Raw genomic sequence first — 23,874 nt, 5'->3', positions numbered from 1 at the left:
AATAGGAATTTGTTCTTAAACGGACTTGCCTAGCTAAATAAAGGTTAAATAAATCAAAAGCAAGGAAGGGATACCAAACACACCCACATGCACGCACATTTTGAATAGACCTATCAATAGTATGCTTATTTTTGTTTTCTTGTGTCCTCCACAGCAGTCACTATTGTCACTGTAATAGCTAAAGATACTACAGCACATTGTCAGGTGTGTGTGTGTGTGTTTTGGGAAAGAGGAATTGGGAGTGGTAATGTACGTGATCCCGGAAGTACCCCCAAGCACGCAGAGCAGGAGCAGCGCGTGAGTGTAACGGAGAACTGACAGTCAGCGGAGAAAGGTGACTGACTAGCTATAGTAGAAAGCTAGCTAACCAAAGGTAACACTAGAGGCTTTATTGCAATGTTTTACTGATAAACTGTAGCAAAGATTGCTGCGCTAGCGACAAATGTCTGTAACGTTAGCTAGCTACAGTAGCCGAATTAAAACTCAACGATTTAATTAAATAAAAAAATCAAGTTGAGATTAATCGGCTACTAGCTAACGGTAGATAACTAAGTTACATCTATCATTGAATGGCTATAAGTCCCTTTCGAGTTGTCAATGATATTCGAAAATAAAAATATTGCTAGCTACCCATTATGGTCATTATTATTAGCCGGCTGGCCATAAAAGCATGTGAACAGGGCCTGACAGTCGAGACGACTTCATAGCTTGACGTCAAACTGCTTCTTGTAACGTTAGTTAGCTAGTTCCTAAAACAGTATTGCAATGTTAAACTGTAAATTGGTGTATTAGTCTTCCTAAGGGCATCTGGCACATCTTTGAAATAGTTTTGGCTTCCTCGTCTGTTAAGTCATTGGCGACCAGCAGCATAATATGAGAAGGGTGCAATTGTGGCCTGCATCTGCAGGAACCTCTCTTTAGCCTTATATTGGTCAATTTTTTATTTGGTACAGGCAGGAGGCAGGCGCTCCATTACAGTAGGCAGCGTTAATTAAGCCCCAAGGAGGTGTGGTATATGGCCAATAATAGCACTGCTAAGGGCTGTTATTGGCAAGACGCAACACTGAGTGCCTGGACACAGCCCCTAGACGTGGTATATTGGCCTTTATATTACAACCCCCCGAGGTGCCTTATTGCTACTATAAACTGGTTACCAAATGTAATTAGAGCTGTAAAAATAAATGTTTTGTCATACCTGTGGTATATGGTCTGATATACCACGGCTTTCACGGCTCCAACCCCCCAGTTTATAATGCACGAAAAGATTGGATGCCAGTTGCTGATAAACCCCACAGAAGAAGGGGCGGGGGCAACAACGGTAGCTAGCTAGCCGTACGGTCTCCCACCTGTCAGACACTGTTGTCCCGCAGTTCTCATAACAATGGCGAGGGAAGGTGTTCGGGAGCGAAGGACACTGCCTACCGGTGTCACTCCCGCTAGCTAGCGGGGGTGAAAACTCAGATAATACTTTTATTTCCTGATTGACCCACATTCAAGTGTAACACAAGCATTAATATGTAGTGAATGAGGGGGGATGCCCCAAATTGCGGGCTGCAGTTGCACATCGTTGCATAATATAAATCATCTCAGGGGATGTTAGCTTGCTAGTACCAATATGAAATATCATAAATAATGCAGCCATGAGTGACAGCTCACTATCGTTATTAGCTAGCTAGCTTGTCTAAGCTGGACATGATGGTGTGTGTTTGGTATTGGTGTTCTTCTTTAGAGCCTCTTTAAAAGCATCTGCGTATTCCAGTATTCCCCACTTGTGATTCTCACAGTGTGTGGAGGAGGGGGGGGGGTTTCTCTCTTCACTGAGTTTGGCTACGGCTCAGAGTTGATTTAGAGATACAAGATGTTCAGGTTATGAGTTTCGTAACCTTGCCCCAGATCTTTTTTTACTCTACTTTGATGCTGTGACACTCTGTGAATCCCAGACCACCCCCTCGCCTTTACCAACTCACTCGGAGGTCACGTGTTGCTGACTAAACTCCTAGGGTGACTTCCAGAGAGTGGCCAGGGGAACAATAAAACCAACTCTGGGACATACTTGTGACTTGAATGATGCAATTCATGTTCCATTTTTCAATAATAGAGTAAAAAACATGAGATGGCGCACACCCAGAAGTTATTTTATGTGGAGGTGCTGATGAGTAAACTATAAAAATAGAGTAGCACACTCCTTATATAAACTCCCAGTCATTAACAAGCATGACATTCAAATGAACAAATTTCCCCTGTTATTATGCAATATATATACACCTCTGGTTCAGTTAAACATTTCATTTGGGAGGTATTTCATCTGTTAAGTGTTAAGCCTCGAAATCAGACAAAGGGGCTAAGCCCCTACACTGTAGATCATTTTCACTTCCTCAGCTTTGGGACACTTGTGCATGTTGTGGGGGTGTGTGAGGGGAAGGGGGTGATTTGGGATTCATCTTCTGAGTTTCTCACTGTGTGTTGTAATAGCAGAGTGTGTGTGTTTTGGCTTCAGTGTGAGAGAACGCCAAGGTCCAGACTAGTGTTCAGTCTTGGCAAGAGTAGATGGGATATCATAGGAGGGAGGGAATGTATGTGTGTCTTTGTGTGTGTGATAATCTCTTGTGTTGAGTGATTTGTGGTGTCGGTTGGTAGCAGAAGTATTTCTGTGTCGGTTTGTGGCTTTGATTGTAACTTCCTGCCTGAAGTAACCTGGGCTTGAACCCCACACAGGGGTGTGTGTCACTTAAACCCTGTGTATTTACAGAGTAAATATTCCTGGGCCTGATGGTGTATCTCTAGTACAGTGAATGGCTGCTCTGTTTTGTGTTAAAAACATTGAATTGGTATAAGAAACATGATGGAAGCCAATCCAATGAAGTCCATGAGGGGGAGTGAAGATGTGTACATTTCAGGGAGAAACAGAATGTGTATAACCTCAAAAATGACTTTAGACTAACCTGTTCTCGCTCTCTATGCCCTTTCTTACCCTCTTTCTTTCGCTCTCCCTCTTTCTTTCTTTCTTTCTCTCTCCCTCTTTCTTTTTCTCCTCTCTCTCCCTCCCTCTTTCTCTATTCCTCTCTCTTTCTCTCTCTAGCTTCATCATATCATGGCAGCAACTATCAATCAAGCAAGGTTGGCACTTTCAAAAATGGTGAGGGGTCTTTCTTTTTTCCTACATGTACTATGAGTCTGTAGAACACAAATGCACACCCTGCTATACGAACACATTCAGCTATATACTGAACAAAAAAATAAATGCAAAGTGTTGGTCCCATGTTTCATGAGCTGAAACTAGATGGTAACTTTACAAGTAAAGTTGGTCGGGCTAGCTAAAACTCTTTAAACGTTTGTGGTAGGGAAAGACGTGTAAAATTTTTATTTTTAATTCCCATCGAAAGTCAGTAGTTATGTGGTTCAGTAGTTGTGGTCAGTAGTTATGTGGTTCAGTAGTTATGTGGTTCAGTAGTTATGTGGTTCAGTAGTTATGTGGTTCAGTAGTTATGTGGTTCAGTAGTTATGTGGTTCAGTAGTTATGTGGTTCAGTAGTAGCGGTCAGTAGTTATGTGGTTCAGTAGTAGCGGTCAGTAGTTATGTAGTTCAGTAGTAGTGGTCAGTAGTTATGTGGTTCAGTAGTAGTGGTCAGTAGTTATTTGGTTCAGTAGTAGTGGTCAGTAGTTATTTGGTTCAGTAGTTGTGGTCGGTAGTAGTGATCAGTAGTTATTAGAGGTCGACCGATTAATCGGAATGGCCAATTTAATTGGGGCCTATTTCAAGTTTTCATAACAATCGGGAATCGGCAGGGTAGCCTAGTGGTTAGAGCGTTGGACTAGTAACCAGAAGGTTGCAAGTTCAAATCCCTGAGCTGACAAGGTACAAATCTGTTGTTCTGCCCCTGAACAGGCAGTTAACTCACTGTTCCTAGGCTGTCATTGAAAATAAGAATTTGTTCTTAACTGACTTGCCTAGTTAAATAAATCACTGATCATGGCCGATTACATTGCACTCCACGAGGAGACTGCGTGGCAGGCTGACTACCTGTTATGCGAGTGCAGCAAGGAGCTAGCTAGCATTAAACATATCTTGTAAAAAACAATCAAGCTTAACATAATCACTAGTTAACTACACGGTTGATGATATTACTAGTTTATCTAGCTTGTCCTGCATTGCCTGTTAATTTGTCATTGAATCATAGCCTATTTCGCCAAACAGGTTATTTAACAAGCGCATTCGTTAAAAAAACACCTTGTACCTAAACATCAACACCTTCCTTAAAATCAATACACAAGTATATATTTTTAAACCTGCATATTTAGTTAATATTGCCTGCTAACATGAATTTATTTTAACTAGGGAAATTGTGTCACTTCTCTTGCGTTCTGTGCAACAGAGTCAGGGTATATGCAGCAGTTTGCGAACTGTGTGAAGACTATTTCTTCCTAACGAAGATAGCCAACTTTGTCAAACGGGGGATGATTTAACAAAAGCACATTTGCGAAAAAATTACTTGCACGAATGTACCTAAACATAAACATCAATGCCATTCTTAAAATCAATACACAGAAGTATATATTTTAGTTCAAAGAAATCCAGGTTAGCAGGCAATATTAAACTAGGGAAATTGTGTCACTTCTCTTGTGTTCATTGCACGCAGAGTCAGGGTATATGCAACAGTTTGGGCAGCCTGGCTCGTTGCGAACTAATTTGCCAGAATTTTACGTAATTATGACATAACATTGAAGGTTGTGCAATGTAACAGGAATATTTAGACTTATGGATGCCACCCGTTAGATAAAATACGGAACAATTCTGTATTTCACTGAAAGAATAAACGTTTTGTTTTCTAAATTATAGTTTCCGGATTTGACCATATTAATGACCTAAGGCTCATATTTCTGTGTGTTATTATGTTATAATTAAGTCTATGATTTGATATTTGATAGAGCAGTCTGACTGGGCAATAGTAGGCAGCATCAGGCTCGTAAGCATTCATTCAAACAGCACTTCCCTGCGTTTGTCAGCAGCTCTTCACTGTGCTTCAAGCATTGAGCTGTTTATGACTTCAAGCCTATCAACTCCTGAGATTAGGCTGGTGTAACCGTTGTGAAATGTCTAGCTAGTTAGCGGGGTGCGCGCTAATAGCGTTTCAATCGGTGACATCACTCGCTCTGAGACCTTGAAGTAGTTGTTCTCCTTGCTCTGCAAGGGCCGCAGCTGTTGTGGAGCGATGGGTAACGATGCTTTGAGGGTGGCTGTTGTTGATATGTTCCTGGTTCGAGCCCAGGTAGGGGCGAGGAGAGGGACGGAAACTATACTGTTACACTGGCAATACTAAAGTGCCTATAAGAACATCAAAATAGTCAAAGGTATATGAAATACAAATGGTATAGAGAGAAATAGTCCTATAATTCCTATAATAACTACAACCTAAAACTTCTTACCTGGGAATATTGAAGACTCATGTTAAAAGGAACCACCAGCTTTCATATGTTCTCATGTTCTGAGCAAGGAACTGAAACGTTAGCTTTTTTACATGGCACATATTGCACTTTTACTTTCTTCTCCAACACTTTGTTTTTGCATTATTTAAACCAAATTGAACATGTTTCATTATTTATTTGAAGCTAAATTGATTTTAATGATGTATTATATTAAGTTAAAATAAGTGTTCATTCAGTATTGTTGTAATTGTCATTATTAATACAAACAAAACAAAATCATCCGGTTAATCAGGACTGGCTTTTTTTGGTCCTCCAATAATCGGTATCTAATCAGTCAACCTCTAGTAGTTATGTGGTTCAGTAGTAGTGGTCAGTAGTTATGTGGTTCAGTAGTAGTGGTCAGTAGTTATGTGGGTTAGTAGTTATGTGGTTCAGTAGCAGTGGTCAGTAGTTATGTGGTTCAGTAGTAGTGGTCAGTAGTTATGTGGTTCAGTAGTAGTGGTCAGTAGTTATGTGGGTTAGTAGTTATGTGGTTCAGTAGTTATGTGGTTCAGTAGTTATGTGGTTCAGTAGTTATGTGGTTCAGTAGTTATGTGGTTCAGTAGTAGTGGTCAGTAGTTATGTGGTTCAGTAGTTATGTGGTTCAGTAGTTATGTGGTTCAGTAGTTATGTGGTTCAGTAGTTATGTGGTTCAGTAGTTATGTGGTTCAGTAGTTATGTGGTTCAGTAGTTATGTGGTTCAGTAGTTGTGAGGTGGTAAAAGGTTGTATGGATATGGTAAGTAGTTAAAATGTGTTGTCAGAAGTTGTGTGGTTGTGGTATGTAATTGTGTGGTTGTGGTCACTAGATATGGTCTGAAGTTGTACAGTTGTGGTATGTAATAGTGTTAGTGGTAAAAACAGCAGCTGTTTGGGAAAGTTTCAAAAACACGTGGAAATGCAGTTACAAAAACAGCATCTGTACGACAAATGTTGATTGTTGATTCCCCGCACAGCTATGAATAGCAGAGAAGTATGCGAATATCCCATACAGACTTTTTGTCTAACTTGCTGCGATAGTGGTGAAAACGGACGTTGTTTGCCAAAATGTTACAGAAAATGATGTTGATGAGATTACTTAAACTGCTGTAACTTTTGATGCGAATATCATTTTTTGTCCAAATGCCAGATTTTGCCAGTAGACGAAGCTGGTAAGCTGCTACTTTTCTGTGGTTGCAAAGTGGAATTATTAGCGGATTTGTGTCAAAAGTTGCATGAGAAAATGACAGTTGGAAGTGATGATGTCACAATGACGAGGATTTAAATCTTGAGAAATCCCATGCTGGCGGTTTTGGGCCAAAAAACGAAAACAATTTAATAACATAAAAAGTATAACAGATATCAAAACGTTGTTTACAAGCAACTCGATCCAGACCATTCTGCACGTTCTGAAGTTGGAACGGCGTTTCTAGCATAAATGCTGTAGGAGGAGTAGGCGGCGGAATAATTGTAAGTATGTCGATTATCTAAGCTGGGCCTGCTGCAGCTAGCCCCTCCAATAAAATATCCCGGAAATTTTCCATACACACAAAAAGCTTATTTCTCTCAAATGTTGTGCATAAATTTGTTTACATCCCTATTAGTGAGCATTTCTCTTTTGCCAAGATAATCCTTCCACTTGACAGGTGTGGCATATCAAGAAGCTGATTAAACAGTATGATCATTACACAGGTGCACCTTGTGCTGGGGACAATAGCGGGCCACTCTAAAATGTGCAGTTTTGTCACACAACACAATGCCACAGATGTTTAAAGTTTTGAGAGAGCGTGCAATTGGCATGCTGACTGCAGGAATGTCCACGAGCTGAATGGATGTTAATTTCTCTACCATAAGCCGCCTGCAACATTGTTTTTTTAAAATTTGGCAGTACGTCCAACCGGCCTCACAACCACAGACCATGTGCATGGCGTCATGTGGGCGAGCAGTTTGCTGATGTCAACTTTGTTAATTAACCGAGTGCTCCATGGTGGGGGTATGGGCAGACAACCAACACAATTGAATTTTCTCTATGGCAATTTCAATGCACAGAGATACCATGACAAGATCCTTAGCCCATTGTCTTGCCGTTCATCCGCTGCCATCAACTCATGTTTCAGCATAATTCACAGCCCCATGTCGCAAGGATAAGTATACAATTCTTGGAAATTGAAAATGTCCCAGTTTTTCCATAGCCTGCATACTCACCAAACATGTCACCCAATGAGCCATGTTTGGGATGCTCTGGATCGACGCGTACAACAGCGTTTTCCAGTTCCCGCCAATATCCAGCAACTTCGCACAACCATTGAAGAGGAGTGGGAAAACATTCCAGAGGCCACAATCAACAGCCTTTTTATTTGAATTTTATTTAACCTTCATTGAACCAGGTAGGCCAGTTGAGAACACCTTTATTTAACCAGGTAGGCCAGTTGAGAACACCTTCATTTAACCAGGTAGGCCAGTTGAGAACACCTTCATTTAACCAGGTAGGCCAGTTGAGAACACCTTCATTTAACCAGGTAGGCCAGTTGAGAACACCTTCATTTAACCAGGTAGGCCAGTTGAGAACACCTTCATTTAACCAGGTAGGCCAGTTGAGAACACCTTCATTTAACCAGGTAGGCCAGTTGAGAACACCTTCATTTAACCAGGTAGGCCAGTTGAGAACACCTTCATTTAACCAGGTAGGCCAGTTGAGAACACCTTCATTTAACCAGGTAGGCCAGTTGAGAACACCTTCATTTAACCAGGTAGGCCAGTTGAGAACACCTTCATTTAACCAGGTAGGCCAGTTGAGAACACCTTTATTTAACCAGGTAGGCCAGTTGAGAACACCTTCATTTAACCAGGTAGGCCAGTTGAGAACACCTTCATTTAACCAGGTAGGCCAGTTGAGAACACCTTCATTTAACCAGGTAGGCCAGTTGAGAACAAGTTATCATTTACAACTGCGACCTGGCCAAGATAAAGCAAAGCAGTGTGACAAAAACAACAACAGAGTTACATAAACAAACACAAAGTCAATAACACAATAGAAAAATCAATGTACAGTGTGTGCAAATGTAGAAGAGTAGGGAGGTAAAGGCAATAAATAGTAATAGGTAATAATTACAATTTAGCATTAACACTGGAGTGATGGATGTGTAGATGATGATGTGCAAGTTGAGATACTTGGGTGCAAAAAAATAAATAACAATATGGGGATGAGGTAGTAGGGTGTGCTATTTACAGATTGGCTGTGTACAGTGATCGGTAAGCTGCTCTGACAGCTGATGCTTAAAGTTAGAGAGGGAGATATAAGTCTCCAGCTTCAGTGATTTTTGCAATTCGTTCCAGTCATTAGCAGCAGAGAACTGGAAGCCTGATCAACTCTATGCGAAGGAGATGTCGTGCTGCATGAGGCAAAAGGTGGTCACACCAGATACTGACTGGTTTTCTGATCCACGCCCCTCTTTTCTTTTCTTTTTTAAGGTATCTGTTCCTTCATAAGGAAATCAGTCAACAATTTCCTTATGAAATTCTTACAAGTTTTGTTTATATTTTTGTTCAGTGTGTGTGTGTGTATGGTGTGTGTGTGTGTAGTTTAACAGTGAGCGGTACAGCCACTTCACTCTGCAGTCGGACGAAGAGGGAGACGAAGGGAGCCACGTGGAGGTGAGACTGTCTGATGATGAAGTAGATGACCACACCCCCTCTGAGCAGGTGGGCCAACCAGGAGGCTCGCCCTCATACAGGCCCCGCCCACAGCAAAACAACCGCAAAGTGTGTTATCTGGCTCTTGGAACCCTCTTCATCTTCATCATCGGTACATACTCTTCCTCATGCTCTTTTTTAATTTCTTTGTCACACTCACCCTCTCTCCCTGGGCAAGTTCATCTTGCATCGCCTGGTGCAGTTTACACATTTTAGACCCTTCCATTGGTCCTAAAGTGAAATCTCCAGCCACCTGGGGCACCAGGCAATGCGAAACGAATTCATCCACTCTCTCTTGTCTTACTCTCTTCACTTTCTTTGTTTTAGGTTATCTGATTGGCTATGTGAGCCACCACTCTCCCCGCAAGGAGCCAATCACTTGTGATTCTGAGCAGGAAGTGGGCGTAGCTGAGGAGGCTGTAGTAGAATCCTCTCTATCCTGGAATGACATCACCAGCTTGCTGGCACAAAGACTGACTCCTGACGCCTTCAACAGCAGACTAAGGTACACACACACACACAGGGTTTTTGACCGTATTACCGCCACACCGGCATTCAGCAGTGATGACCGCATTCAAATTCACTGTGACCGTTGGTCACGGTAATCCTATCCAAAACTCCCAAATGAATGCAGCAGTCACTGGCTTTATCAATAAGTGCATTGAGGACGTCATCCCCACAGTGACTGTATGTACATACCCCAACCAGATGCCATGGATTACAGGCAACATTCGCACTGAGCTAAAGGGTAGAGCTGACGCTTTCAAGGTGTGGGACTCTAACCCGAAAGCTTCTAAGAAATCCTGCTATGCCCTCCAACAAACCATCAAACAGGCAAAGTGTCAATACAGGGCTAAGATTGAATCATACTACACCAGCTCCGACGCTTGTCTTATGTGGCAGGGCTTGCAAACTATTACAGACTACAAAGGGAAGCACAGCTGAGAGCTGCCCAGTGACACGAGCCTACCAGAGGAGCTAAATCACTTCTATGCTCGCTTCGAGGCAAGCAACACTGGGGCATGCATGAGAGCATCAGCTGTTCCGGACAATGTGTGATCATGCTCTCCGTAGCCGACGTAAGACCTTTAAACAGGTCAACATACACAAGGCTGCAGGGCCGGATGGATTACCAGGACGTGTGCTCCGGGCATGTGCTGACCAACTGGCAGGTGTCTTCACTGACATTTTCAACATGTCCCTGATTGAGTCTGTAACACCAACATGTTTCAAGCAGACCACCATAGTCCCTGTGCCCAAGAACACAAAGGTAACCTGCCTAAATGACTACAGACCCGTAGCCATCACATCTGTAGCCATGAAGTGCTTTGAAAGGTTGGTAATGGCTCACATCAACACCATTATCCCAGAAACCCTAGACCCACTCCAATTTGCATACTGCCCAAACAGATCCACAGATGATGCAATCTCTATTGCACTCCACACTGCCCTTTCCCACCTGGACAAAAGGAACACCTATGTGAGAATGCTGTTCATTGACTACAGCTCAGCGTTCAACACCGTAGTACCCTCAAAGCTCATCACTAAGCTAAGGATCCTGGGACTAAACACCTCCCTCTGCAACTGAATCCTGGACTTCCTGACGGGCCACCCCCAGGTGGTGAGGGTAGGTAGCAACACATCTGCCAGGCTAATCCTCAACACTGGAGCCCCCAGGGGTGTGCGCTCAGTCCCCTCCTGTACTCCCTGTTCACCCACTACTGCATGGCCATGCACGACTCCAACACCATCATTAAGTTTGCAGACGACACAACAGTGGTAGGTCTGATCACCGACAGCAATGAGACAGCCTATAGGGAGGATGTCAGAGACCTGGCCGGGTGGTGCCAGAATAACAACCTATCCCTCAACGTAACCAAGACTAAGGAGATGATTGTGGACTACAGAAAAAGGTAGACCGAGTATGCCCCCATTCTCATCGACAGGGCTGCAGTAGAGCAGGTTGAGAGCTTCAAGTTCCTTGGTGTCCACATCACCAACAAACTAGAATGGTCCAAACACACCAAGAGAGTCGTGAAGAGGGCACGACAAAGCCTATTCCCTCTCAGGAAACTAAAAAGATCTGGCATGGGTCCTGAGATCCTCAAAGGGTTCTACAGCTGCAACATCGAGAGCATCCTGACTGGTTGCATCACTGCCTGGTACGGCAATTGCTCTGCCTCCGACTGCAAGACACTACAGAGGGTAGTGCGTACGGCCCAGTACATCACTGGGGTTAAGCTGCCTGCCATCCAGGACCTCTAACGGTGTCACGCTAGACTAACTTCTTGCTAGTTATTTATCATCCCGTCTGATTACATAGTACCTGTCTTGACTGTATCAATCCGAGAGAAGATAGCTAATTGAGTCTAGCCATAATGTGTAGGCTGGTGAGAAGAGCAGTAACATCACTCCATTCAGATTCTAGCGTAAATAGCAGCCTACCTGCTGGGTTTTGGTCATTGTAGCCTTTCTTTCTCATTTCACTTTTAATTCTGTCATTTTTATTCCATCTTCCATTGAATACATATTCTCTAACTTGCTTGCCACACAAGCAGAGCAGCAATGCACTTCTCTCTCGCTCTCTGTGGGAAGGATCAGAGCTCATGCCTTTTTTGCGACTTTTCCAAATCATTAATATAGAGTTGCATCTTGTGTTTTGATTTCTAAGCCATTCCCAGGTTTACATGCCTATCACCACTAAATAACTAATGGATTTGTTGTGATGGTTAGGGCTGGGCGGTATACCGTATTTTACTATATACCGGTATTGTTGCACAGACCAGTTTTTGTTTTTTTAGTTTTCCTTCTAACGGTATGTGAATATTTAATTTGTTAGATGTGAGACGCCGCGTGTAACATCCATTTTTATAGTTTACTCCGCTACTTGAGTCCTCTCTCTCGTGCGGTCTCTGTGCCGCTTTCCACACAGACCTAGTCCCGCCCCCTGTCACTCAAGGGGCGCATTTGTTGTTGCTCGACCACAAGACAGTTGCGTTCAGTCTGCAAGGTCAACGCAGAAAGTTGATGACAACTATGCTGTTCCCACTTTGCTTCTTTTTAATATAAATTCACAAGGGTTCTATAAATACACTATTAGTTTGTGTTTCTTACATCTGCAAATAGTTTGTCTTTTCTTTGCAAGTTGTGGCGAAATCACGTTAGCCGCTAATGCTAACGTTAGTTAGCTGGCTAGCTTGCTAATAAATGTATAGTCAGAGAAAAACGTAGCTAGCTATACAGCCTGATACCAGTAATAGGCCTAAATTAGCATTTTGTTTGTGCAAGAGTAACTTCTAAATCAAAGAGGAATGGGCAAAGCATGAATATGTTAGCTACATGAAGTAGCTAAGAGAAAAAGATTATAGGTTCCCTTAGGAAACACTGATCAACACTTTGTTTACCCTGTCACAAAAACTCCTCCCTGGCATTTTCATTTGTTTTCATGTCAAACAACACTATTCAAAATTCCCACTATTCTAACTATAGAATTAGAATAATCATAACATTTTCATGATTCCAACAGTTCACCCAAGTGTTTGATCTAATTTGCAAGTCAAATTGCAATTGCAACATTTGGGGGGGGGGGGGGGGGAGCCTCAATTATATATTTTTTTGCCCATACAGTGCAACCCTACGTGGCAGTATCTCAAATTAGTGCAGGAAAGGCTGGTTGAAGTTGAATTGAACAGTATAAACCAATCAGAATGGAGACAGACCCATTGAAATCACTTAGAATGTATGTTGCCACCCTAGCGTGACACACTACTCACTATAAAGCACATTTTGAACTTTTATTATTTAAAAACATAAATTACCGTCAAACTGTAAAAAAAAAAACAGAAAAATACCGTGATATGATATTTGGGCCATATCGCCCAGGCCTAGTGATGCTGTAGGCTATAGGCCCCTTTTCAGTACACGTAATACTGACATCATACACAAATGCCTGTGACTTTTTGCCACAGTAAGGAAGCCATCGCCATCTGCGTCCATTCAACATAGCCTAAATTTACGTTTTTATTACTTCTAAACAAAATATATTTTCGGGGTTCTAATGCGCTTACACTTATGTTTTGATTATTGCTTGAACTTTTGCTAAGATATTTGGTTGTGAGCTTTGCAAAATAACTATTTTGAATGCAGCATTTGTTAGCTAGAATGCTAATACTCATTGACATTGGCTAGCTTTTGTTACAGCCTATGTGTTTTTTAAGTATAATTCAGTCGATTTGTGATAATGACACACATTATATTAAGCATGACATTCATGCAAGCTTTAAAATCCAATTATAATCCAAAAGTAGTGTGAAATACAGTCCACCCTCTCTCTCTGCAGTGATGTTGAACAGCCAGATCACGTGGCAGGGAGCAGTGCAGATGGCATTCTGGAATATCATGTGTTTGACAGCTTTAAGAGTCTGGAGATGGAGCCCTGGACTGACATACACTATGTCCAACTACAGACAGCCAACAGGTACACACACACACACACTGTCTCATACACACACACCCTCTGTCTCATAATTCCACTTTGCTTGTAACATTCTCCTCCCCAATCCCTTTACCCACAGTCAGAAGCCAAACCGTGTTATGATTGGCCAAGAGGAGGTGGGCCAGCCTAAGGGCTATCTGGCCTATAGTGCCACAGGAAAAGCTCAGGTCAGCCAATCAGATGTCCACATTGAATTATATTGACTGATCATCTCTTTTGATATTTTGGGCCAATATTTCATAGTGTGAAATCTGAGCCAAAATAATCTGTTAAGGTTAAAGGCTTGGAAAGTGACATGTTTGTAACATATTTTCTGCCACATTGGATGTTTGCAATCACAGTTGTTGCCTGAATCTCACAAGGGGGATCTGTTTTGTGTGTCTGCAGGGCAAGGCGGTGTATGGTAACTATGGGAGTCAAGAGGACTTGATGCTGCTACAGACTCTGAAGGTTGAGCTGAATGGCACTGTGATTCTACTGAGAGCTACAGGACAGATCAGCCTGGCACAGCAGGTAAGGTGTGTCTGCGTGTGAGAAGGTGGTTTTCAGTGTACTTATGCGTGTCTGTGTTTCAGGTGGCTAATGTAGCAGCATTGGGAGTATCTGCTGTGTTGATTTACCTCGACCCTAAAGACTACAAGTTCCAACCAACTACTGAACTGTACGGACATGTGAGTACTCACACCACTACAAGGTGAATCTTACCGAGCCTGATTCAGAGATGCTTCTTCAACTACAACCATTTAACGTTCTATGTTCACGTTCTGTCTGGCGTTCTGTCTGGCGTTCTGTGATGTTCTCCTGTAGGTCCATCTAGGTTCAGGGGACCCCTTCACGCCAGGCTTCCCCTCCTTCAACCACACCCAGTTCCCTCCCACCCAGTCTTCTGGTCTGCCTACTGTACTGGCCCAAAGTATTACTGCTGTTAGTGCTGCCAAGATACTAACGTAAGACCACAAACTCTCACACACACACACACACACACACACACACGTAACTGTCGATCTATCCCCAGGCGTATAGGTGGGCTTGAGTCCCCTCTCAGTTTTAAAGGCTCACTGGACAATGTGAAGTACACCCTGGGAGGGGCTAGTAGTGAAGATGTTACTGTGGAGGTTAACAACGTGCTGCAGGACACAGAGATCCACAACGTCTTTGGAGTCATCAAGGGCTTCACTGAGCCAGGTATGTGTCTGTCTGTGTGAGTGCATCCATTGTAGTGTGTGACTCCAGCAGGATTCAAGCCTAGAACCCTGGCATTGCTAACACCAAACTTTTTCCAACCAAGCCACACAGAACACTCCAAAACATTATCTTTGAACTCTGTACATTTGAACAGTAATGTATAATCTCTATGCACAGTGTTTGTGTTTGTGAGTGGGTTTTGTGTTAATTTGACTGTTTGTGTGTAGATCGGTACGTGTTACTGGGGGCTCAGAGGGATGCGTGGGGTCCAGGCTACGCTAAAGCCACTGTCGGGACCACACTGCTACTGGAGCTGGCTAGAGCTGTGTCTGAGATGGTGCACACAGGTAACATCAATACATTAACACACACATCAATACATTAACACACACACACATCAATACATTAACACACACACACATCAATACATTAACACACACACATCAATACATTAACACACACACACATAAACACACACACACACACATCAATGCATAAACACACACACACATCAATGCATAAACACACACACACACACATCAATGCATAAACACACACACACACACACACATCAATGCATAAACACACACACACACACATCAATGCATAAACACACACACACACACATCAATGCATAAACACACACACACACACATCAATGCATAAACACACACATACATCAATACATTAACACACACACATCAGTACATTAACACACACACATCAATACATTAACACACACACATAAACACAAGCATAAACACACACACACATCAATGCATAAACACACACACACATCAATGCATAAACACACACACACACACACACATCAATGCAATACACACACACACACACACACACACACACACATCAATGCATACACACACACACACACATCAATGCATACACACACACACACACACGCACATCAATGCATACACACACACACACACACATCAATGCATACACACACACACACACACACACACACACACACACATCAATGCATACACACACACACACGCACATCAATGCATACACACACACACACACACACACACACACACGCACATCAATGCATACACACACACACACACACACATCAATGCATACACACACACACACACACACACACACACACACACACACACACATCAATGCATAAACACACACACACACATCAATGCATAAACACACACACACACACACACACACACATCAATGCATAAACACACACACACACATCAATGCATAAACACACACACACACACACACACATCAATGCCTAAACACACACACACACACACATCAATGCATAAACACACATACACACACACACACATTAATGCATAAACACACACACACACACACACACACATCAATGCATACACACACACACACACACACACACACACACATCAATGCATACACACACACACACGCACATCAATGCATAAACACACATACACACACACACACATTAATGCATACACACACACACACACACACACACACATCAATGCATACACACACACACACACACACACACACACATCAATGCATACACACACACACACGCACATCAATGCATACACACACACACACACACACACACACACACACGCACATCAATGCATACACACACACACACACACACACATCAATGCATACACACACACACACACACACACACACACACACACACACACACACACACACACACACACACATCAATGCATAAACACACACACACACATCAATGCATAAACACACACACACACATCAATGCATAAACACACACACACACACACACACACACATCAATGCATAAACACACACACACACACACACACATCAATGCATAAACACACACACACACATCAATGCATAAACACACACACACACATCAATGCCTAAACACACACACACACACACATCAATGCATAAACACACATACACACACACACACATTAATGCATAAACACACACACACATTAATGCATAAACACACAGATCAATGCATTAACACACACACACACACACACACACACACACACACACACATCAATGCATAAACACACACACACACATCAATGCATAAACACACACACACATTAATGCATAAACACACACACACATTAATGCATAAACACACACACACATTAATGCATAAACACACACACACATTAATGCATAAACACACACACACATTAATGCATAAACACACAGATCAATGCATTAACACACACACACACATTCTGACATCTGTGTGTGTGTGTAGATGGTTTCCGTCCCAGGAGGAGTCTGGTGTTTGCCAGTTGGAGTGCAGGAGAATACGGCGGTGTTGGATCTACAGAGTGGCTGGAGGTGAACTACACACACACCCCTTACAGTTCAACACACACACACACCCCTTACAGTTCAACACACACACACCCCTTACAGTTCAACACACACACACCCCTTACAGTTCAACACACACACACACCCCTTACAGTTCAACACACACACACACCCCTTACAGTTCAACACACACACACACCCCTTACAGTTCAACACACACACACACCCCTTACAGTTCAACACACACACACACACCCCTTACAGTTCAACACACACACACACACCCCTTACAGTTCAACACACACACACACACCCCTTACAGTTCAACACACACACACACCCCTTATAGTTCAACACACACACACACACCCCTTACAGTTCAACACACACACACACCCCTTACAGTTCAACACACACACACACAACCCTTACAGTTCAACACACACACACAACCCTTACAGTTCAACACACACACACACACCCCTTATAGTTCAACACACACACACACACAACCCTTACAGTTCAACACACACACACCCCTTACAGTTCAACACACACACACACCCCTTACAGTTCAACACACACACACACACCCCTTATAGTTCAACACACACACACACCCCTTATAGTTCAACACACACACACACCCCTTACAGTTCAACACACACACACAACCCTTACAGTTCAACACACACACACACCCCTTACAGTTCAACACACACACACACACCCCTTACAGTTCAACACACACACACACACCCCTTACAGTTCAACACACACACACACCCCTTACAGTTCAACACACACACACACCCCTTATAGTTCAACACACACACACACACCCCTTATAGTTCAACACACACACACACACCCCTTACAGTTCAACACACACACACACAACCCTTACAGTTCAACACACACACACAACCCTTACAGTTCAACACACACACACACACCCCTTATAGTTCAACACACACACACACACAACCCTTACAGTTCAACACACACACACCCCTTATAGTTCAACACACACACACACCCCTTATAGTTCAACACACACACACCCCTTATAGTTCAACACACACACACACCCCTTACAGTTCAACAGACACACACACCCCTTACAGTTCAACACACACACACACCCCTTATAGTTCAACACACACACACACACCCCTTACAGTTCAACACACACACACACACACCCCTTATAGTTCAACACACACACACACACCCCTTATAGTTCAACACACACACACACACCCCTTACAGTTCAACACACACACACAACCCTTACAGTTCAACACACACACACACCCCTTACAGTTCAACACACACACACACCCCTTACAGTTCAACACACACACACACCCCTTACAGTTCAACACACACACACACCCCTTACAGTTCAACACACACACACACACACCCCTTACAGTTCAACACACACACACACCCCTTACAGTTCAACACACACACACACACACCCCTTACAGTTCAACACACACACACACCCCTTACAGTTCAACACACACACACACCCCTTACAGTTCAACACACACACACACCCCTTACAGTTCAACACACACACACACCCCTTACAGTTCAACACACACACACACCCCTTACAGTTCAACACACACACACAACCCTTACAGTTCAACACACACACACACAACCCTTACAGTTCAACACACACACACACCCCTTACAGTTCAACACACACACACAACCCTTACAGTTCAACACACACACACACACCCCTTATAGTTCAACACACACACACACACAACCCTTACAGTTCAACACACACACACACACAACCCTTACAGTTCAACACACACACACACCCCTTATAGTTCAACACACACACACACCCCTTATAGTTCAACACACACACACACCCCTTACAGTTCAACACACACACACACCCCTTACAGTTCAACACACACACACACACCCCTTACAGTTCAACACACACACACACACCCCTTATAGTTCAACACACACACACACACCCCTTACAGTTCAACACACACACACAACCCTTACAGTTCAACACACACACACACCCCTTACAGTTCAACACACACACACACCCCTTACAGTTCAACACACACACACACACCCCTTATAGTTCAACACACACACACACCCCTTACAGTTCAACACACACACACACACACCCCTTATAGTTCTACACACACACACACCCCTTACAGTTCAACACACACACACACACACCCCTTATAGTTCAACACACACACACACCCCTTACAGTTCAACACACACACACACCCCTTATAGTTCAACACACACACACACCCCTTACAGTTCAACACACACACCCCTTATAGTTCAACACACACACCCCTTATAGTTCAACACACACACTGGGTGGAAAGTATTCAGGATATGTCAGTGTTCTAGCTAATGGTATTAGGCGATAATAATATGTTGCTGGAAGGTGCTGATTGGACCAGCCTCTACACTAGCAGGGTGGGATATGTAATGTCGTGTGTGTTCCTCTCCAGGGTTTCTTCTCCTCTCTGGACAGAAGAGCTTTCACCTACATCAGTCTGGACGGAGTGGTCACTGGTGAGTACACACAACCACAAAAATACTTCATACAAAGTATCCTTCTCATCTAATAGTGATCTTCAGGCCACGGTGAATTCAAAGTGTCTGCCAGTCCCCTACTCTACGGCCTTCTGGAAAGCACCATGAAGGAGGTGAAGAATCCCATTGGTTTTGGAGAGTCTGGGAAGTCTCTGTATGATAAGGTGTCTGGAGTCAACTTTGAGAAGGCAGTGTGAGTACACCTCACATATCACTCCAAAGATATGTGTGTACAATAGCCATAAAGGTGTGTGTGTGTGTGTGTGTGTGTGTGTGTGTGTGTGTGTGTGTGTGTGTGTGTGTGTGTGTGTGTGTGTGTGTGTCTGTGTGAGAGATTAGGTTTGAGCCCATGAAGATGGAAGACTCTGCATATCCCTTCTTGGCTTCCTCTGGAATCCCCTCTCTCTCCTTCCGCTTCGCCTCTCAGGGGGTGAGACACACACACAATAACTAACACACACCTTAACAAACACTAACACACACACACACACAATAACTAACACACACACACTTTAACAAACACTAATACACACACACCTTAACAAACACTAACACACACACACCTTAACAAACACTAACACACACACACCTTAACAAACACTAACACACACACACACACACACAATAACTAACACACACACACTTTAACAAACACTAATACACACACACTTTAACAAACACTAATACACACACACCTTAACAAACACTAACACACACACACACCTTAACAAACACTAACACACACAGACCTTAACAAACACTAACACACACACACACACCTTAACAAACACTAACACACACCTTAACAAACACTAACACACACACACCTTAACAAACACTAACACACACACACTCTCAGGTTTCGATGTTTTGTTTACAGATAGTTTGATTTAGATAACTGTCTGTAATAGAATTGTCTGTCTTTGTCTCCCGTGTGTGTGTGTGTGCGCGCGCGTGTTGCAGTCTGAGGCCTACCCGTACTACGGCACCTCTCTTGACAACAAGGATCACCTTGGTTACGCCACCGCCCATCGTCTTAGTTTCCTAGCCACTGGGGCGGGATTGGTCGCAGGTCAGCTGGCGTTACGGTTGGTCCACGACCACGTGCTGCGTCTAGATGTGCAACGCTACAGGACGGTTCTCAGCCAATCTGTGGTCAAGATCAACCAGCGCCTCAAACAAGTCACCCGGGTTTGTTTATATGACATGATTGTTTTTGTTTGTTGTTGTTGTTAGGTATAGTTCTAATGTTATTGTGTTGTTACAGGATGGTTCTGCTGAGAGTCTGTCAGCCCGTTGGCTCATCATGGCCTTAGGATCCTACAGTAAAGCTGCTACTGACCTCAACACTGACCTACTCAACACCGACCTCACTGACACACTGGCTTGCCACAACATCAACGACCGCATCATGAGAGTGAGACGCACACACACACACACCCTTGTAATCTAACTGATCAATGCCATAAGGCTCCAGTTTTATAGTGAACACAAGTCAATCAGTAGTGGTTCTGTCTTGATTCATAAACTAACACTTGGATTCTCCTCTCTCTCCCCCTAGGTGGAACACAACCTCCTTTCTCCATATGTCTCCCCCAAAGAGGTTCCATTCCGCCACCTACTGTTTGGCCGTGGTTCCCACACCCTGGCAGCCCTGTTGGAGGGTGAGGACAGAGAGGTGCTGCGGACCCAGCTGGCCCTGGCCACCTGGACGCTACAGGGCTGTGCCAATGCTCTCTCTGGAGACATCTGGGACAGCGACAACCAGATGTAACAGTGTGCGTCTGTCCGTCCGTCCGTCCTGGTTCACTGTAAAATCCAGGATGAGATGAAGACGGATTGGTCGGGGGTGACGATGTAATAAGAGACCAGGAACTACTGTCATTCCTTCCAGTTTCAGTTACTGGACTTCCTGAAGAATGTTGAGATTGATCGACCTCTAACCCCTCGACACAGAGGAGCCTATTTATACGTTATATATCTATCAGTCCACTATAAATGTTCTCTGTTTTAATGATGATAAAGTTCTTGTTTATTTTTATAACATTTTTGGAAGCAGTGCCTTCAGACTTATGGCAGTTTCATGTCGTTAGTTTAGGTTAAGAGTTGATTTATTTTTCAGTGCCAGTGCTCACTATACATGTTTAAATGTCATTCATTTTGTTTTTGATAAAAAAGTTATCAGGAGCTGTGCCTTCCAGACTTGACGGCTATGTGTTTGTTCATTTGGTTTTTGATAAAGTTATCAGGAGCTGTGCCTTCCAGACTTGACGGCTATGTGTTTGTTCATTTGGTTTTTGATAAAGTTATCAGTTAATTGGACTGACCATCCAAGGTCCCATGACATGTGGTTTAAATATTGCCTTTCAGTTTGCCTTGCAGTTGAAGTGAGAACAGAATCTAATGGGGGAAGAGAATTGAGACCGACACAATCGTTTTGACCCGGATGAAAGACTGTCCAGCTACAGATGGTCAGACTTCCGCTGTATACAGAAATATATCACTGACTGCTCCCACACATTACTATGGAAACAGAAACCCCAGCATCTGGGTATCACCACAGAAACATGGTAACCGACGGCAGCGGATGTCATGACTTCGTCACATTTTGATTTGATGAAATGCATGCACTTAAATTCGGGGGCCATGGTGAATTTACAAATTCTAAGCATGTTTTAGACATGTCGGGGAGGTAGCTATTTGGGCCACGTCTGTAATTACAATTTTATATATAGCCTTAAATGGCTCTGGTCAGAAGAAGTTAACTATATAGGTAATATGGTGTAATTTCTGAAGCAGCATGGGCTAACCAAAACAAACATGCTAAATCTCGCCACTCTGAGCTTCTAAAAATAATATTATTCAGGCAGCGAAAGTTCTTTCTGTTAACCAGTGTTATTTTGGAGCAGTTTATATTTCTGATTTGAACTATTATCGGCAGCAGTGTCTTCCATAATGATAAGTGTTGGTGGTAGTTTTTGCCTACCAGTGTGTGTGGTTATCTATCGGGGACAGTGACTCCCATATTTCACTGAAGGGCGAAGTAATTTATTGGGTACAGTGTTTCCCAGAGTTATATATCTGTGTGTATCGGGGGCAGTGACTCATATTTCACTGAAGGGTGAAGTCATTTATCAGGAAACAGTGTTTCTCAGTAATAATTTTTCTCTCTCTCTTTGTGTTGGGTTAGTATATCTGATCTGTGTGACCTAACACTCTTCTATTGTTCCTCTCTGAATTAGTTGTAATGGATACGTCCTATGGCATGTTACTGTGTTTTCCCTTACAAATGCACTCCCTACAACAAATGTTCCCATTCAGGTCAATAGGATTATCTTCCTAAATATTTTCCCATGCATATATTATCAGACACTGAAACTCCTGTTGTAGCCGTCCGCTAAATAGGGATTGTTCTCTTTTGATTAATTGATCGTACTCCGTCAATCAGCTAACTAGTGGAACTGTTCTGACATTTCTGTTACAGACTTGTCAGTGCTAGTCTGAACTCATACATGTTCACCTGACTTTTCTACCACTCACTTGGTGTGTTACCATGCTGTAGAGGACCGTGTATGGGTGTTGAGCCGTTTCTGTACCGTTGAGGATGAGTTCTGTTTTTCTGCTGTGCTTCAATAAACCCTTTGGTTTAACGCACCAATACATAAACTGTGTGTGTGTGTGTGTATGGTTATTGTTCATTGATGGGCTAATATAAATACTATGCATGCCAGTCTCTCTTGGCTAAGAGTTGAGGAAAGACTGACTGCATCACTTCTTCTTTTTATAAGAAACATTAATGTTTAAAATCGCAAATTGTTTGCATAGTCAACTTACACACAGTTCTGACACACCCTTATCCCACCACACATGCCACCAGGGGTCTTTTCATAGCCTTTTTTTTAATGTATGTAGTTCTGTCCTTGAGCTGTTCTTGTCCAATGATGTTCTGTATTATGTTTCATGTTTTGTGTAAACCCCAGGAAGAAGAGCTGCTGCTTTTGCAACAGCTAATGGGGATCCTAATCAAATACCAAATCGTCGTTGGACGCTAACTACCAAATCACCGATAGCCCAATAGATCATGCAATCTTTTAACGCA

General features: G+C 43.0%; 1 protein-coding gene across 3 annotated transcripts; it reads left to right on the top strand.

The window, feature by feature from the left end:
- The first annotated feature begins 237 nt into the window (after positions 1-237).
- LOC139366956 (transferrin receptor protein 1-like) lies at positions 238-23,446 on the top strand. 3 transcript variants are annotated; one of them, XM_071104753.1, is made up of 18 exons: positions 238-373; positions 3,080-3,136; positions 9,023-9,245; positions 9,461-9,638; positions 13,473-13,610; positions 13,708-13,795; positions 14,016-14,141; positions 14,204-14,299; positions 14,436-14,575; positions 14,644-14,813; positions 15,041-15,160; positions 17,095-17,180; positions 19,691-19,754; positions 19,821-19,968; positions 20,115-20,205; positions 20,739-20,966; positions 21,043-21,192; positions 21,337-23,446. In XM_071104753.1, exons 2-18 carry the CDS (start codon positions 3,092-3,094, stop codon positions 21,547-21,549), a joined length of 2,304 nt encoding a protein of 767 aa, XP_070960854.1. In that variant the 5' UTR covers positions 238-373; positions 3,080-3,091; the 3' UTR covers positions 21,550-23,446. The 3 variants fall into 3 exon arrangements, with proteins under 3 accessions (XP_070960854.1, XP_070960855.1, XP_070960856.1); XM_071104754.1 differs by having other exon boundaries at positions 282-373; positions 3,080-3,143; positions 8,991-9,245; XM_071104755.1 differs by having other exon boundaries at positions 284-373; positions 8,991-9,245.
- Positions 23,447-23,874: the final 428 nt, after the last annotated feature.

Source organism: Oncorhynchus clarkii, chromosome 15, assembly GCF_045791955.1.
Source record: "Oncorhynchus clarkii lewisi isolate Uvic-CL-2024 chromosome 15, UVic_Ocla_1.0, whole genome shotgun sequence".
Lineage (NCBI taxonomy): Eukaryota > Metazoa > Chordata > Actinopteri > Salmoniformes > Salmonidae > Oncorhynchus > Oncorhynchus clarkii.
Note: the sequence above shows the minus strand (reverse complement) of the source record. Positions and strands in the feature narration are given on the sequence as shown.